This window comes from Phodopus roborovskii, unplaced genomic scaffold (assembly GCF_943737965.1).
Source record: "Phodopus roborovskii unplaced genomic scaffold, PHOROB, whole genome shotgun sequence".
NCBI classification, from domain to species: Eukaryota; Metazoa; Chordata; class Mammalia; order Rodentia; family Cricetidae; genus Phodopus; species Phodopus roborovskii.
The window spans coordinates 32,659,286-32,677,881 of record NW_026126447.1 but is presented as its reverse complement, the minus strand read 5'-3'; the positions used below and the strand labels follow the sequence as shown (position 1 = coordinate 32,677,881).

The following is an 18,596-nucleotide window of genomic DNA, read 5'->3' as shown; positions in this document are numbered from 1 at the left end:
TTGCTCCTGACCTCTGAGCCATCTCTCCAGCCCCTCTCTGATAACTTTCAACATACACCATAATGTTACTTTTTATAGTATCCCTATGCATGGGGAGTTGATTATTCTCACCTCACAGATAAAAAGAGAGGTCTCGAGCTGGCACACACCTGCCATTTCAGCACTGAGGAGGCTGAAACAGGGCCACAGGTTTGAGGCTAGCCTGGGCTACACAATGAAATGTTGACTGGAAAGACAAAAGGTTGGGGTCTAAAGAAATGGAGAACCCTGCCATGAGCCTAAGTTGGTGAATGGTGACTGCAACAGTGGCACCTGGATGGTGAGCCTGCACTCCCTCAGGGTGGTCCATCAGGCACTAGGCCCAGAATCACTTCAGAGTAGCAGACTCTTGGCTCCCTCCTAAGAGGATCTGAGTAGGAACCTGGGGTTGATATTTAGAACTCACATTTTGGGGGCATTCGCCACAGAATCCTTAGCATATCCTAAGGGGCGGGATGCTAAGATGGGGGCGGGGTGGGGGGTGGGATACACAGAGCTCATAAGTGGGACGGGCTATAGGATGCACACCTTGTCACTCAGCCACAAGGAAAGGCAGCACCCAAGTACCCAGGCTGAGGCCCTGAGGGGGAAGAGCCACTGAAGGAAAAGCCACATATTAATAGGTATGGTGTCATCATACCACGGAGCATAAACCAGCGCAGGAGGACAGTCGGGGAGAAGAAAGGTGAATGTCAAGTGTTTCTTCAAATATTCCAATTTTCTAAACCCATCTACCAACATTTAACGGTGAAACTAGATTTTAATGAAAGCTGGCATCCTCCAGTGCTGTTGTAAAGGTTTGATGTCTAGGAAGGCTAACCCTCTCAACAGGCCTGCAAAGCAGGTCCTTGCTATCTACATTTGACAGCCAAGGAAGCTGGTTTAAGCTTAGGCATGATTGTGGTTCTTTGGATGGATTGAGAATGGAAAGAATCTAGGCCAGTGCTGTGTGGCTTCCTGCAACTCACAGGATCTTTGAGTATCAACCTCCCCTGCAGGATCAACACCTCTGATGACCTAGAATATGGAGAACTGGAAGAAGGAGAGAGATGCAAAACTCAGCCAGACCACAGAAGAAGAGAAGACACGCATCCCAGCACTGGTAGGAAAGAGCTGCCTGACATCAAGTCACAGGCACAAGTCTGTTTTCTAGAGGAACTTTCATCTGGAAGGAAAATCTCAAAATACTACCTACCGTTCATGAGGGCATAGGTAAGGATCATTACAGAGTTGTTCAGAAAACCATTTTCCTCATTGATGACGCGGAGGGTTGCCTTTTTATCTTCTTCTGAGGAGTCCTTTGATGTGATGCCCGCTGACAGGTAAATAATAACCATGTCGGTATCTAAACAAAAACCACACAGACCGAGGTTACATTCAGATTCCGGTTAGAGGTAGCTGTGCCTTTTTCCTTCTGTTTTCCCTGACTCCCCCACCCAGAGGACCTGCCTGGTCCCTTGTGTCCTACGCCTTTCCCATGTGACGGATATGCTGGCTTTCATCTTGCTAATTCCTTTTCCCTTTCTATCCCGAGCTCTCTGGATAGCAAGGCCTCACTTTTCCAACGAAAGACTCTCCCGACACATTTACCAGATGAAAGACGGCGATTTCCTCTGGGCACCCACGCTGTGTTCATTTAAGCTGACCTAAAAGGAATTCTCCCCAGCTTCTGAGATGGGGACTCAGATCCAGCTTATCCCTCCCTCAGTCTCACACAGGGCCATTTACAGGAGCCACGCTTTGGGGGGTGAGGTGGGGGACTTGCTTTTATGGCAGAGGCTCTTTTAGGGCTCTGCAGACATTAAAAGTGACTTGCCGGACCCCAAATACCGTCAAACACATTTTGATTTTGAAAGCTTATTAATGTAGCAAAACAAAACTATGGATGTTAATGCACTGTGTGTTCCAAATTGCTACAGTATGCTTAGTGTGTTTGGGTCATGTAGCCAAAGGTGGCAGTAACTTATGCACAATTGGAGAAATGTCTGGTCAACTGAATGAACGGGTAGGTAAACCAAAGGGTGATGGCACAGGAAGGAAGGTAAACGAGAAAGAAGTCTCAATACACACGTGCGTGCACTCCTTCGAGTGGCCTGAAGATGACTTGTGATTTTAAATTCATAGCACCCTTCAAATCAGGCCAATGAGTAAGGGAGAAGAAGTAACTGTAACACAATGAGAAGACCTTATCCAAAGCAGGCTGAATCAAGACTAAGAGTGATGGGTCTGGGGAGACAGCTCAATGGGTAGAGTCAATTTCAAAGGTAACATTTAAAAGCTAAGTGGGGTGGTAGTATATAGCTAATCCCAGTGCTGGCCCAGCAAACACTGGTGGATCTTGGGAGCTTGTTGGTTAGCCATTGTGGTCAGGATGACAAGCTTTAAGTTCATTGAGAGACTCTGTCAAAGAAAAATAAGGTAAAGGAGTGACTGAGAGACACCCTGACATCAACTCTGGCATGGGTGCCACTGAGCTGGGGCACTATGCTGTGTTGCAGCCGAGTTGTCCCATCAATTACAGAGTGCAGCTTTGCAGCTGACTTGTTGCAGATTTATCGCACATTGCTGTGTTGTCCCAGAGAGCCAAAGAGTTGTATTACACACACACACACACACACACACACACACACACACACACACACACACACACGGGAGGGGAGGGGGATGAGGGAGGAAAGAAGAGAGAGGTATGGGAATGGGGATAATAAACTGTCTACCACTATAGATAACAAGGGAGGGATGGGGAAAGAGTTGGGTTTCTGTATTTCTTTCTAATATGAAGGCATTTGAGTGAATAGATAGTTTTTGGATACGCTGTAGGGAATCTTATCCCTGTGTAGAGAAATACTTGTATATACATGTTATTTCCACAGGTCCTGCTGTTCTTGTTTCACTGGGGCTAATACTTTAGAGTAACCATGGCAGACAGCCTAGTTGCTTTATGATCCATCTCATAACATCTGCACCCTTGGGAAGCTACCTTCTGAGGGTGGGTGGGATTTGATGACTGAAACAAAGGCGATGGAATGTCAAGGCCATTCAGTCTTATGGCTATGTAACAAATACAATTGGCATTAAGAAAAAGATACACAGTTCTTACAGTTTATAAACTTCCACTTAAGATTTTGAAGTGTTCATTGTTATACATAGATTAATAGCTTATATACTATCAATGCTATAGACAGCCAAACTGAATTTAATAAAATAGGACTAATAAATAGGACTATTTATTATAGTCCTAAAAATAGGACTAGCAAAGCCAACTAAGATGCTTAGATTTTTACTAACTTTATATGTAAATGCATTTATTCAACCACTGGAGATCAGAAAGTGCAGACGGATAAAAAAATAAAATCCTTGAGTCTCAGGAAAACTCCCACATTAATACTAGATGTCAATATTTTCTCAGTTGTAACTATTACTTTACTAGTCTGAAATATCTTACTTACGCTTCACACTAAAAATAAATGTCAAACAAACCACAGAAGGAAATAGTTTCACATCCTTCGGGAAGGGATACAGCTGTATCACAGGGGCATACAGTACGAGGCCAACCATCTCTTCTTGGCAAAGGTCCTATTGGTGATAAATTCTGGGATGCACCTTGACTGGCCTCTAAACAAAGTCCTTTTGATTGTCACTTAGCACACTGTCTCTGTGAATGTCACTGGAGCTGTTTTAGACTAGAGGACTGTGACTGGAAAGCTAGAAGGACCAAGTCTCCAGGTTTGTTTAGTATCCGGTCACATTTTGTTTTCATCCCACAATAATTATTTTGCAAAATTCTTACTAGGTCTGCCTAGACCCCATTATATTATCACCCAGTCTTCAACCAAGCAAAATTGAAGTTTTTTTCATTGGCAGTTATCAAATATAAATAAATATATATAAGTGTATATATAATACATTTTTCATATGATTTATTTTGATCTGGGTTCCCTTCTGCTAACTCCCCCTCATCCACCTAATTCCATGATCTCTCTCTCTCTCTCTCTCTCTCTCTCTCTCTCTCTCTCTCTCTCTCTCCCAAACAAACAGGCAAACAAAATACAAGTAATACACATTTTTTTTTAAAGCATAGCCAGGCAGTTGTGCAAATCTTTAATCTCAGCACTTGGGAGACAGAAGCAGGCAGATCTCTGTGAGTTTGAGGCTAGCCTGGTCTACAGTGTGAGTTTCACGACAGCAACAGACAGGGTTACACAGAGAAACCCTGTCTTGAAAAACCATAACCACCACCACCACCCAAAAAAGAAAAAACACAAGAAACACACACACACACACACACACACACACACACACACACACACACACCATAAAATACAAAATTGGTCATTGCTAACTTTCAAAATACAATTAGGTGTATTTTAAGCCAGGTAGTGGTGGTGCATGCTTTCAATCCCAACACTTGGGAGGCAGAGTCAGGTAGATCTCTGTGAGTTAAAGGCCAGCCTGATCTACAGAGTGAGTGCCAGGACAGGCCCCAAAGCTACACAGAGAAACCCTGTCTCCAAAAACCAAAACCAAACCAAACCAAGAAAAAAACAAAACAAAACAAACAAACAAACAAACAAAAAACAACACAAAATTGGAAACCATAAAATACAAACAAAAGATCAGTAAGATCAAAAAAATGCCCAAACAAAGGAACATGAGACAAAAAAAGTCTACAAAAATATCATTGAGTTTTAGTTTTGTGTTAGTCATCTACTGCTGGGGATGAGGCTTGCCTATAAGTGTATTTAACATACCCAGTAGAGAAAATTATCTTTTTTCTTTTACAAGTAGATGTCAATTGGAGAAAATATCTTGGTTAGGGATTCTAGAGACATTCCACTTAGGATTGAGTGTTCCAAGGTCTCACTCTCTGTGTACACTGTCCAGTTGTGTCTGCAAGAGGAGGCTTCTCTAATGATGGTTGAGCAAGGCACTGCTCTACTTCCCTGACTGGGGCTCTCACTCAGCGGTTTCATTAGGTTTGGTCTGATTTGGCTCTCTGCTCAGTGGATTCTCCTGAATCACTCACTGGTGGGAATTTATAGCACTGGTGAAGTTAGAGGTGGCCAATTTTAAGGGTCTGGGGACATGGGGACTCTCTCTTTAAGTGTATAACCAGTATGTCTTGGAATCAATGTCAGAGGAAAAGCAACTCAAATTGAGCCTGGCACATGCAATCACATCTACACTTGAAATCATCTTCCTCTTGCTATGAGATGATCTCTCAAACACCCACACCCAAACAAACACAGAAGAAACAACCTAAAAGGTCAATGGTATTCCTTACGGATCTACCAAGGGCCTGAAGAAAGAATCCCACTCTGCATAAAAGTTTTAGATTCTGATTGGTATATGATAAATCAATGTAAAGCTACAAAATCTGGCAAAGTCTGGCTTCTGCTTATACGGTCCTGATATGGGTAGATGCTTCCCCTTCAATAGGTAATCCTTATAGTAATCCCATAGGGTAGAGTTCACTGCTGTAAATGAGCTGAGGCTAGAAGTCTCATAGGGGATGGAACAGAATAGTGACAGCTAAATTGCTGAACAGTTATGAAATAATCCTGGGTGTTATTGTCATGCCCACCTCACAGAATAGACCAGTTATGGGTAGTTCAATTAATATTCCCATGCTTATAAGGTCAGAAAAGGTTCAGAATTGAATCCAAGATCCAAATACTCAAACACTAGGTCATATTGTTTGGGGCATCACAAAACCTGTCACCATGATGTGGACAGTGGACATTCCTGAAGAATTTTTTTAAACAAACCAAGTTAGGTTCTTTTTCCTCTGAACTGTGATTAGAGGCTGTAAAGAGGGCGGTTGCAAACTAACCTTTTGAAACATCTTATTAGAACCAAAGAAAAAAAAATTTCTCTGAGCACTTTGGGATCTGTGCTATTGAAAGTTGTCCAACTTCTTGATGGCCAGTCTTCTTGCCAGGTTTTTGTTTGGAAGCATAAGAAACCAAATACAAAACAAACAAACAAAAGCAAGGAGAAAGCCTCCTAAGAAAGCAGGCTTCCTGCCAATGAGTAGTACAGAGAGGGCCATGAGAAGAGGCTTAATAAGGTTTTCAAGTAGGAGGAGCAATAACATTTGAAAATCCAGACTTCACAGGGGAAATCCAGATCTCTGGCTTCTCTCGAATTGGAGGATAGGACCATGCTAGGGCTACCTGCCCTGGTGAAGCAACCTCCTCTACCATTTATTCTGCCATCAATGAGGGATGCTCATTGCCCTGTCTCCAGCTGCCGAGTGCTACAGGCATTTGTGTTTGCCACTGCTAGCTTAACATTTCTTTCCTTTATCTGAACAAGACAGAAATGAAAACTGGACAGAAACTCTAAGGCAGGTTGATAACTCAAGTGTATTGGAGAAAAACCTTCCAGTGAGGGATTATGACAAACTGGCCAACTTACTAGTTTGCTTTCATTTGCTGTGGGAAACATGATCAACTTGGGAGGAAAGTGTTTATTTTACAGCAGGAACCTGGAGGCAGGAACTAAAACCATGGAGGAATATGGCTGGCTTGTTCCACTTGGTTTTTTAAAAAATAACCCAGGACCACTTGTCCAAGGGTAGGGATACCCACAGAGGGCTGGCCCCTCCTACATCAATTATGAATCAAGAAAATGCCCTACGACATGGGCAGGTCAATCTGGTAGTGGTAACTCTTCAACTGAAGTTACCTTTTCGTGGACAACTCTAGTTCATATAATGTTGACAAAAATAACTGATACACTAACTAATCTGCCTGGCTCATGAGATAAGCTCTGACTATCTGCCTCACTGAAGTGTGTGTGGCTGGTGCTTGTTCTCAATAGTAGGCAAAATTCTGAGATGACACATCCAGAGTATCCAGTGTCATTCATTTCCCCGTCTGCGTGGGCCTGAGCTATAACATGCTCCTAACAATGGAATTTGGCTCCTGTGACTGGGCTGCTATCTGGCAGAGAAAGGTGAATCTTGAAGATAAAACTGTGGTTCCTGGTAAGTTGAGAGTAACTTGATGAAATGAAAAGGGGGGGTGGCTCTGGGTAATCAGATGAGCCTGTTAGAAGAGGGTACCAGTGTCCCAATACCAAGGACTTGGAGTAGAAGAGATCCCCTTTGGTCATCAAGAAGTAAAGTGACATGAGTTTTAGAGCTGGAAGGAAAGGGAATCTGCCACTAAACGTGTGAGCTCACAATAGAACTAGGAACCTCATGTGAGCCTACAGCCCTGATCACATGGAGTTTCCACCTCAGGAGGCTTTGAACAGAAGACCTAGCTAAGGTACAGTGAGCAGGGAAATGATGTGATCATGAACATACATTGTTTTTAAAGTGCATGTATACCTCAACTACATCTTAAGGCTACATGAGACCCTATCTCCAACAAGACAAAAACAAACAATGACAAAAAAGTCCCTTTAAACTAACTTTATAATTTTTAAACAAGTGAAGATAAAAACTAATAGGCCACCTCCTACCACTAGTTATACTTGCCAGTCCCTCCATCAGCCAGAATGCAAGCATGATACTTTACACCCATCAGCAGTCTGACTTTAAATCTTTAGATACAGATACACAAAGCAGCTTAAAATATATATAATACATATAATATATATAATATATATATTATATATATAATAAAATATATATATATAAAATAAATCTGTTTTAACAGTGTATTAAACAACTGGGTAACACCAGCACTCTGGAGGAAAAGGCAAGAGGATGGCGAGCTGGAGGCCAGGCTGGGCTATGGAGGAGGAAGAGGAGGAGGAAGAAGGAGGAAGAGAAAGGAGGAAGAAGAAGGAGAAGAAGGAAAGGAAGGAGAAAGAAGAAAGAAGAAAGAAGGGGAGGAGGAGGGGAAAGCAAAACCTTACCCAAAACAGGATACATTAAAATTTTTAAATAAAGAAAAATGGCTACAGATTTTCAATTATAAAAGAAGAAATAAAAGACTCCTTTGAGAAGTTTCAAAGCAGAGTCCTATTTCAACTACCCTTCCTTTTCCCTTAGTGTGCATCCTCATTCCAGATTTTTCTCTCATACACGGAAATTAAATTAGAGTGCCTTTGTACATGGGAAGGGTGGGCTCATCTACATGACAGCTGGTTAGGAAAGACGACGAGGATCAAGGAAAGAATCCATGCTGCTCCCTCTGGTGCACATGCACACTGCACAGAACTGCTCAAGCCCACAGGGAGGCAAAGCCAACAATTAACATTAAAGAGGATGTGGCTGTTCTCTTGGGAAATGAGCATAAGTGAGGATGTGTTTTTAATAAAGGGGCAGGAAGAGGAGGCTCTAGGATTCGATAAGTCCCACAGAATGACCATAATAAAATTGAAAAGATGAGAGCATGGGTATGAAGATACCCATGATAATTTTATCTGAAATCAGCTGGAGAGTTTTTCCTTTCTGGTTCTGAACTTGGTTTGTAGCACATTACTGTGGCCATTTCTCATAAATGCACTTACTTGCTTGGAACCGGGTGTTATTGCTGGTGCTTCGAATCAATTGGAATGCCCTGTGAAACCCCACTGCATGCTGGGTGGGGCTGTCAGAGGGCTTGACACTGCTAACAAATGTGGACATTTTCCTTTTCGTCTCACTGGTGGCTGGGGACAGGTAAGTCTTATAGCACTGGTCCAGCGAGCAGGTCCTGACGGTGTCTGCCACAGTCAACACAGAAATCTGGAGGACAGAAAAAGCACTCAGTGACTTTTTCCTCTACCATTTAAAGCTTTATTTATTTACTTATTTAATTTTTGGGTGAAGTCTTTCCCATGTTATTAAGGCAAACCCCAAACTTCTGGGTTCAAATAGTAATCCTGCCTCAGCCACAATGCCCAGGCTTGGATGTTCAGGTAAAAGGAGAGCTTAACGAGAGAGGAAGGCCTGTAGAACAGGTTCCGAGTCTGAGTCTAAAAATAAATGCCCCAAGCCATCCACCTGTCAAGTATGAAAAGCATTTGTAATGGATAGAACCCAAGAATCCCGCCTTTGAGCCAAACTCAAGCAGTGTTTGCATATCTGAACCACTACAACGCAAAAACAGTCCTAAGATCATGCTGAAGAATATGTTGACGAAAGTGGCCCATCTTGGCTTTCAAACTGGAGATCAGTAAAGAGGGGGTAGGGTGGAGTGGGGTAGTGTGGTCTCTGTGTGTTTTCAGCACTGAGGTTCGTAAGAAAAAGTCTTTGGTGATGGAAAAGTCAAAACACTGAAAACGTGGTCACCGCAGGGTCGCGCTGGTGCTACCTGGTCCGCTCGTGACCGAGATGTCACTGTGTGCGTCTGACTGAACATAATGAAACAAAAGTAAATGTTGGAAATATTCAAGACCGCTTTCATGCCCCCAAGGGACACTGGGATAATAGTCACCTTATCATGTTCATCAATGGCGCGGAGGATGACCTGTGCAGCATCCTTGGCAATCTGGAGCTGGGTATCAGTGACTGAGGCCCCGTGGTCCAAGATCACCACTATGTGCTTGGACTGTGGCCGAACAGTAGAGACATAGATGGGCCTAGAGAGAGGAAAAGGGTCTTAACACAGCTGTGAACACTATGGATGTGTGGGCACACGGGGGTGGGGTGAGGGGTAGGGGTGAGTTGTTCTGGGGGCGGCACAGGTTGGAGTGGGTTCAGGATGGAATGTGGAGGGGCACTGATAGGAACAGGACTGTGAAATTCTGACTTTGAAGATGAGAGCACACCTTCCAGGAGGCTGATTCTTCCACATACTTGGAAGTCTCAGCTCACTTCTGCAGGGCCAGGCTTTCGGCTTACTCATTCTGTTTAGGGGAGTGAGCTGCTGGCTCCTCAGGCTATAGAGACTTGGTTCAAAGGGAGAACAAGGCCCAGTTGCCAGTGTTGGCTTCTGTTTTGGATACACACAGACACACAGACTGACTGACACACACACACACACAGCATTTTGCTAGCAGTTATGAAAGCCTGTGACCTGGGTATGTGCTGGGCAGTTCTCGATGGTAGGTTGGCCTTCCTCTTCCCATATACCCCCCCCCTCCCATTTCCTCTCTGTGTCTCAGCAACTCATACAGGCCAGCCACCAAAAGGCTCCCGAGCTGAGCATCTCAAATCATGTCATCAGAATTTGTCTAAACCTGCAACAGCCACTCTTCCCACCAGGTGCTTGTTTGCCAATGTGCAGAAAGAGGGACCTGTCCAAGCCATGGAGGAGACATGCCTCTGATCAGAGCACTCTCCGCCCCTGTATGGGTCAGGAGGGCTTTAATGAGCTCTCTATTCATTTTAAACCTGGAACAAATTAGGGGTGGTTTAAGAAAGCAAATCGGCCCCAAGAGAATCCCCTCCTTGACACCTCTAAAACAAGAATTTTCTGTGAGATGCGAGCTACCAGTGAGTCACAAAAGCCTGGTCACAAGTTAAGAAATGTAGACAAAATACCAAACCAAAACGGAACACCTTAAAATCTGGCCAAATTTATACTAGCTGTTGGCAAGTCCAGAGTCTTGTATTGAGATGGCTTCAGTAGTTCACCAGTCAGGACCACTGAGCCAGTGGAGCAATGAAATAAAAGAAGCGTCCTCAGGGTGAACCAGGAACAGAACAGTAGCAGCTCCTTTCTGCCCTAGATTGATACCAGGTCAAATGTTCCTCTTTGTGTGTGTGTGTGTGTGTGTGTGTGTGTGTGTGTGTGTGTGTACGCGCATACATGCATATGTATGTTCTTCTAACTAGGGGAGAAGATTTTCCTTAAAATGATATACCACCTTTGTCCTAGTCGAATTCACCCAATGAAAAGCCCAGCAGCTTTATCTAAAGTGGCTTTAGCAGGATGTATAAATAGCCCTGTATGTTACATAGATAGACTGGGAGGCAGATCTCAGAGCTTGACTGGTCCCTTTCTCACAGTGCTGTGCTCTGAAACCCACTAGAGTCTTCCATGGGTTGTGGAGACTTTGCAGAGGCAACCAGTTAAGACAAGTTAAGAGGTAGGGCTGGCAGTTCATGAGGAGAGAAACACGGTCACACACAGCCAAAGAGTCAGCTTCATCATAGGCAGGCTCGAGCTGGAACTTGCAGGTGAGAGCTGAATAGTGATGCGGCCCTTCCCTCCCTCCCACAAGCTGGGTTTCCTTAGGGGCAGATGCCAGCCTTTGCTCCCCCAACTAGACCAGTGGTTCTCGACCTGTGTTGCGACCCTGTGGGTGTGTGTGTGGGTGTACTGACTGCCCCTTTCACTGGGGTCGCCTAAGACCATTGGAAACCAAGACATTCAGATTATGATTCATAACAGCAGCAAAACTACAGTTATGAGGTAGCAAAAAAAATAATAATTTTATTAATTGAAGGTCACCACAAATGAGGAACTATATTAAAGGGTACTAGCATTAGGGATGTTGAGAACCACTGAACTAGACACCAAAGTCATGATTTCTAATCCAGTTTCCCTGGTATGTAACTGTAACAGAGTATCTACAGAGAGGATGAAAAAACAAAAACAAAAAAAAAAAAAAAAAAAAAAAAAAAAAAACCCAAATCAAAACCATACAAATAATAATCCACCCCCACCCCTGATGGGAGATGTCACCCCGTTTTGGGAAAAATCCTGGATACATGAGAAGCAAAGATGAAGGGATAGTGTGGCTCCTGTTTGGAGACTGGCATGGAGAATGGGCATCTCCCTCTCTTCCCAGGCACTGAACACCTGACATGGCCAAAGGAGACCATCTTTGCCTAGGGGCTTCTGTAAATTGATGAGTCTTGTTTTACAAATGATCTCATCGCTTCATTCCCTCTGGCTACATGGTGCAACCAAGTCATTTCGGTGTGCGAAAGGCAGGATAATGGTGACTTGGTTCACAAGCTCTGTGCACAGCCTTGGAACTGGCAGTGGCTGAAGTGTGCTCAAAAGTGTAAAACCAAACCCATTATCCCAGAAAGGCAAGTCAGTCACAGACTTTCCTGCAGTTACATCGCTATGGCCTAGGATCAAGCATGGGGAAGGTGAAATAGCACATCTATTTCAACCAAGGTGTCACAGCACATAACAGTAAATGCAGCAAGCAATTGTATTTCCTTCCAGCAGCTTTGCTTGGTGTGACAGATAGCTGTTGGAAAGCTCTGGGCTTCACCATCATCCTGCCCCAGAGCAGGCACATCCATAAGTGTCAAAAGTAGACATTGTTTCCGAGCAAGGAAAAAAAACAAATCTCTGAACTGCTTGGGGCAGAACTGGGTGTGGAACTCACTGCTGCCTTTTAAATCCTCTACCCAGAGTCACAGCCCACCCGGCCATGCAGACTGCCATCAGCAACAAGTAACCCTTGCAGGAAGAAGTCAGCATACCGACTGCGATGCTCATAGCTGCCCTTACACCGGAACTTGTGTGCTGGGAAGACAGTGAAAATTCCTTCTTCTGAGCTGAAATACTGCCACTTGATCCCAGGGTTGGATTTCAGGTTGTCTGCAAGAACTGGAAGAGGAAGAAAATGAAATACATCCACAGAGCCCACAGGTGTACGTGCATGGCTCCTCGGGCATCTGTTTTGCATAAACCACTTGTAGTATGAAGAAATCCCACCAGATAGAAGGGGTGTAAATTTTCTACAAAACATTTGCTTTTCCACCTCTTAAAAAACATCCTGAGACTACGAAGCCTGGCGTTTCCCTCAAGAGAAGCTGTTATTCTTCACATGATAGGGTGACATTCTAGGTCCTGGGTTATTTTTCCAGCACAAATGATTCATCTGCACTAATATTTCTTCTCAAGGGACTCATCCATGTTGGGCTAGAGTACACTTGCTGGCGTGAGGTCCATTCTCTAACCATGGAAACTGCTAACCTTGTCTCCAGGGACTAAACCTGTGGCTTTGACCTTGCCTTCACTAGTCTGGCTTCACAGTAATGGAAACAGCACAGATGGTATTTGAAGGGCCAGAGCCATGTCATTTTGGAACTCTTTTACTCAGTGAATGGTAAAATGAACGCACGTCTCCCAAGCGGACACAGAGACCCGCTTTTTCTTTATGACACCTCATTCATAAAGCAATGCTAGCATGTGGGTGATATTACTATTCTTGCTTTGGAGTTGAGAAATATGCTTAAGCCATTGGTCGGGACCGAGACCTTGGCGTCTTGGCTCCTGTGTTTAAATCATGCTGTGCCATCCAACTTCCCGCACAGCCATGTCCCTGCCATGGATCATAGTTGGCATTCCCTCAGCCCCAGTCTGACCCACCTGTGAACGCCCTGCCTCAACCTCTTGAGTTTTTAAGTTTTGTTCTACTTTTAAAAATCAATCTGTGGTTTTGGCGGTGGTTGTACACGCCTTTCATCCCAGCCCTCGGGAGGCAGAGGCAGGTGATCTATGTGTTCAAGGCTAGCATGGTCTATAGAGTGAGTTCTTGGGCAGCCAGAGCTACAGAGAAACTATATCTCAAAACCAAACCAAAACAAACAAATAAGCAAAAAATGAATCTTTGTGTGTGTGTGCATGCATGTATGTGATTTACTGTACACACATGACAGGGCTCCTGTGTACAAGTCAGAAAACAATCTTGGGTGCTGGTCCTTGCCTTCTGCCTTTTGTTGTTTGCCACTGTGTACACCAGGCTAGCTGTCCTGGAAGCTTCCAGGGGTTCCAATCTTCACCTCTCTTCTCACCTAGACTATAGATGCATGCTACTGTGCTCGGGTTTATGTGGGCTCTGGGGATTCTCCTCCAGTCCTCAAGATTTTACAGCCAAGTGCATTTTTCACTTACCTCTTTTAGCTCTCAAATTCTTTTATGTTGTTGTTGTTATTATTATTATTGGCAAGATCTTGCTATGTAATCTAGGCTGTCATCTAATTCACCAAGAAGGTTCAGGCTGTCTTTGAGCTCTCAATCCTCCCGTGCCAGCTCCTGAACGCTGGGGTTACTGGTGTCTATCACCATGTGTAGCTTCCAAAAGTTGTTTTGCTCTTCTCACAATCAGAATCCCCTCCCTTCTTTGCACTACTATGCCTTTTCGTTCTCTTCCATACCAACTCAATACTTCACTACACACTTGACTATGCACAGGTCATGGCTTCAAGCTCAGCAGCATCCATCAGGAAGAGCAAAACCCCATCTTACTGTCGTTTCCAATCCATCAGCAGATCGAGAGACAGAAACAGAGCGCAGCACAATACAGTGGAGGGAGAAGTGTGGGAAAAGGCATCGAGCAGGAATGCCTGAGGTGTGATGAGGCCAGCGCACACACAGCTCTGAGTACGCACAGTGCTGGATGCTCATGTGGCCCCGATAAGGGTTTGTTTCTCTAGTTGAGACCTGATTCTGACAACAATGGTAGATGTCACCCCTTTAGTAGCACAGAGCTCTCAGGGTGCTGCATTTAACAGGTGCATGATCAAATACAATACTGGGTCTAACTTCCATGCTGCAAATGAGGAAATGAGAGCTTAAAGATGGTTCACGGCGCTTTCCTAAGTCCAACAAATTCTGATTTTATTTCCACACCATACCTATTTGTGTAAGCACAGCTCATACACTTTCCCCTTTAGTTACAATTTCCAGTGCATACAGCAGGAATGTTGGCTTTGTCTCCCCAGAGCCTGAAACCATGAATAATAGCACTTGCTGAGTAATTCTTGAACATATGTATACCCACATCTGGCAGGTGGAAAGGTGTCTCAAACACAGCTCTTCTGACTCTCATACTTTTCAGTCAACAATTCAGTATCAGACACAAAAGGGAGAGCTAATTACAATATTATGCTTTTATGCCATACTTGACATCAAGGGCTATTAATGTTCTGAAATGGAGATGTGAAGACCGGCAGGACATAGTGGGGGCAATAGTACACTGCAGTTCACAAGTATACTAAGACGACCACATGAAGGCTTCCCTTCTTCCAGAGCCTTATGAAGAAGTCAGGTTGCTGGTCTGCTCTGTCTCTTTAGCACTCAGCCCTGTGGCTGGCCTAACAGGACCCTTCAGTATGCTGGCTGGACTGATGCTGGAAACTCTTACTTCAGCTCTCAGATGCTGTTGCCTCTATTAGCTATGATCCTGATGTCCACTAGACTTTGATCAACTCTTCTCCACTTGGTTCATGGCCTGTCATGAGAATGGAATTGCTTGGAGGGATGAAAAGCAAGAGATCAAAGAACCAAGGTGTGTCTTGCCTAGGACAAACTAGTTGATGGAGATCAGAAATATACGCTGAACCCTTTACTAAATTAAGTAGCACAGTATCTGATGATTGGCTTAAATGAGATTTAAGGGTGCTATCCAAGGACAGGAATGATATACCAAATTATGAGATGGGGTTGGCAACAAGCACTGGATGAGAGCACCTTCTATCTACCATATGTAATGCAAGGTGTCCTGTATACACCGCATGGATTTTTTTTTTTTTTTTTTTTGCATTTGGGCTTGCTTAAAATGGCATCCCAAGATGCAACCTGTGAGGAAGGATGGGGACATGAGAACAGAGTAGTGGTATTAATTTTCAAATGTTGACTTAGCAAGACAGGAAGCCAGAGGTCAAGGCCAGCTCTCCAATGTATCACAGGAATCAGTGTATAAGCACAGGTCATCTGTGTATGGTGTAATTATATAAGCATACATCATCCATGCATAGCATCTGTGCATAGGGTAATTATAGCTATCATCCACGAATAGGGTAGAGTATATAAGGACATATCATCTGTGCATAGGGTAATATATAAGCACCTATCATCCATGCATAGGTAGAGTGTATAAGGACATATCATCTGTGGGTGCTATGAACAAAGTAGAACCCAGAGTACAATCTACTGGACTCTAGTCTTTCTGAGTGAGGTTTATCATGTTTAGAGTTTTATCTACTTTGCATACACCCTTCTGCCACTGGCAATATGCTCTCTGAGGACTGAGTTAACAAACACGACAGCAATTAAAATACAACACAATCAATGTTAAAATGTCAGTTTCATCTTTCCTCCTGGCATGCAGAGGCACAGTCTGGCATCAGAGCTGTTCCCACCTGTCACTGGAAACACTCAAACCACAAAGGCAAGATCACGATGTCTGTCAGTAAACGTCTCATCTTACATTGAAATTCATTTTTGAACTCCATGCTGGGACGACATGTGATTGCGCCTTTCAAAAGTCACACAGTGCTGCTGAGCAGCTAGCCTCCTCCCAGGAATATGCCCAGGGATACCCAGGATCATTTTATGTAGAGGAAAACAATGTTCCAGTCTAGCAACACGGAGCAGGGGTTGCCCAACATGAGCTCTGTGCTGATGAATTTTTGCCATTTAATTCCAACTTTAGCAAGTCAATCTTAACATGCACATGGTTTCAGGTATTGGAATTAAACCAGAATGGCAGGAACCCACTGACATGCAGGAAGGAGTGTGTTAAAATTTCCACACATGCCCATTCCTCCATGGTTCGAAGGACCACCTCCCAGTCCCAGCATAGCTTTCCAGTTTGGAACAGTGATGTCAAACTTCTGTTGAAGGACACATAGTAGAAATTCTGGCTTTTCAGATCACACAGTCTGATAAAACTACTTCTGCTAATAGCAAGAAGACAGCCACAGGCATGTAACCGATCAAGTGTGGCTGTGAGCCAATGTAAGTATATTTACAAAAATCAGTGGCAAGCCGTATTTTGTCAGTGGTTCTCCCCCAAAGCCATGAAAAAATACACTACATGCAGGATTCAGAGCATTTCCAAACAAGTACATTTTTAGCAATTACCAGTTTTTCATTCCCCCATCTCCTCCACACACTCACCAAAGAGCATAACAGGGCCCCTAAATCCAAGCAATAAAACTTCTTATCTGTAAGATACATAAGGAAATGGGCTCAGAGAATTTTTTTTTTCTGGACATGCCGGAGGCTTTACTTTGAACAAGAAGGGCACATGACTCAGGCCAATCTGAGACCATGATGTCTGTCTCCTGCCTCTCGGCAGGCAATTTGCCCTTGTAAAGGTCATCCCAAGGATGGAGTGAGCATGCTCTCTGGTGGTGTCTGGCTGATGTGGAGTGTGTGCAGACACAGAGGCCTCTTCTCTCCTCATCTCCTGGGGTCTGAAGCCTTAACCTTGATCTCATATTTGCACTGTTCTCCAGGCAAGCCCTGCCAACCCTTGCAATAAAAAGGCAAATGCTGCCTTTGGAAGTTAAGGAGAGCACGATGACCTCATTTAAAAGTAACATCTGTGACAATAAACAGGCTCTAGGAAACTATTAAAAGGGAGCCAATGGGACCAGGAATGTTTTAAAAATAAATCAGAAGTCATACAGTGCGTGATGCATTTAGTCTCACCACAAAAGATCATTCTGGATCCTCGTAATCATTCTTGCACTGAGTGCAGCAGGCAAGGGTTCTCAAGTTCTCCTCCTTGGGAGTCCTGTGGCATATGATTAAATTTCATCCATTATCTGGTACTAGCAGAGGAAGATGAATATGAAGGTAACGAGACCCCCAGGACCTAGAAGTAATCCATCAACATGGAGCATGTGTGGCTAAGCAGGCCCCTCTCTGGCCTAGATGCAGAGGTGAAGAAAGCCTTATTAACTGTGCAGACAAACCAGAGGGGCTTCTCACCATTCTTGTACCAGCTACATGCTCTGACCACTTGAGGTGGTATCTATCTCAACACAGAATCCTATATACTCCTTTTTCTTCCCCAAGGGTGCTGGAAAAAGCTGGGACCAAACTATTTGGCTTCAAACCATCTGTCTGTATCACTCCACACACCTAACACACATGTGTGCATGCCTACATGTGCCTATGCATGTATATATGTTTGTGTGTGTGTGCATGTATGCACGTGCGTGCATGCGCAGGCAGACAGACAGACAGACACACACACACACACACACACACACACACACACACGAAGGCAGCAACAAATCAATATTCCTCATTGAAGTTGGTACCCAAGCTTGAAGATACAGTGTGCTCTGAAATCCTGGGGTTGGGGGAAGGGAGTTATCTCTTGACCCTTATAATCACATAACTGTTGTTAAGGCAAACTGTAGACTCTATAGTACTATATCTAAGATCCTGGAGGGCTGGCTCCCCATTGTATCCACACTCAGAACAAGTTCTCTGAGAACTATCTGTAGCACGCAGGCTGGCACAATTGATAGATTCTCTGTTGTATAAACTCTAAAAGTTCATTCTCTCCTAATGCGAAAGCCAAAATAAAGTATTTTGACTATTTGGAAGTATTGGCCATTTTAAATAGTCTTTACGAAGTCAGCCACTCCCTCCTCCATGCATAGACTTCTTTGTTGAAAAAGTCTGCAAATAAACCCACCTCATACTACTATTAATCTAAAAAAGAAACAACCTGAAATATATGTAGTTCTATGTGTAAATATACATATAGTTTAAATGAAATTTTCTCATCTAGGCTGAAAATATTCCCTCCAAGAGCCAAACACCCCCTAAGAAAAACCAACACCAGGTATGAGAAGCCATCTTTTGAGTTATTGGTCAGGGTTATCCAAGAGACTCCCCAATATAAAGCCTATTGCTATTGTCCTTGGTTATCCCTGGGCTGGCTAGTTTTATGTCAAC

At 43.9% G+C, this 18,596-nt stretch overlaps 1 protein-coding gene across 1 annotated transcript in view; it reads right to left on the bottom strand.

Moving 5' to 3' along the window:
• Cachd1 (cache domain containing 1) overlaps positions 1-18,596 on the bottom strand; it is a 211,927-nt gene that overhangs the window by 49,159 nt on the left and 144,172 nt on the right. Inside the window, exons 5-8 of the mRNA XM_051188233.1 lie at positions 12,371-12,497; positions 9,417-9,561; positions 8,509-8,725; positions 1,235-1,384 (exon numbers count right to left, since the gene is read on the bottom strand). Coding sequence (XP_051044190.1) covers positions 1,235-1,384; positions 8,509-8,725; positions 9,417-9,561; positions 12,371-12,497 — 639 coding nt within the window. The remainder of the gene's footprint in view (positions 1-1,234; positions 1,385-8,508; positions 8,726-9,416; positions 9,562-12,370; positions 12,498-18,596) is intronic.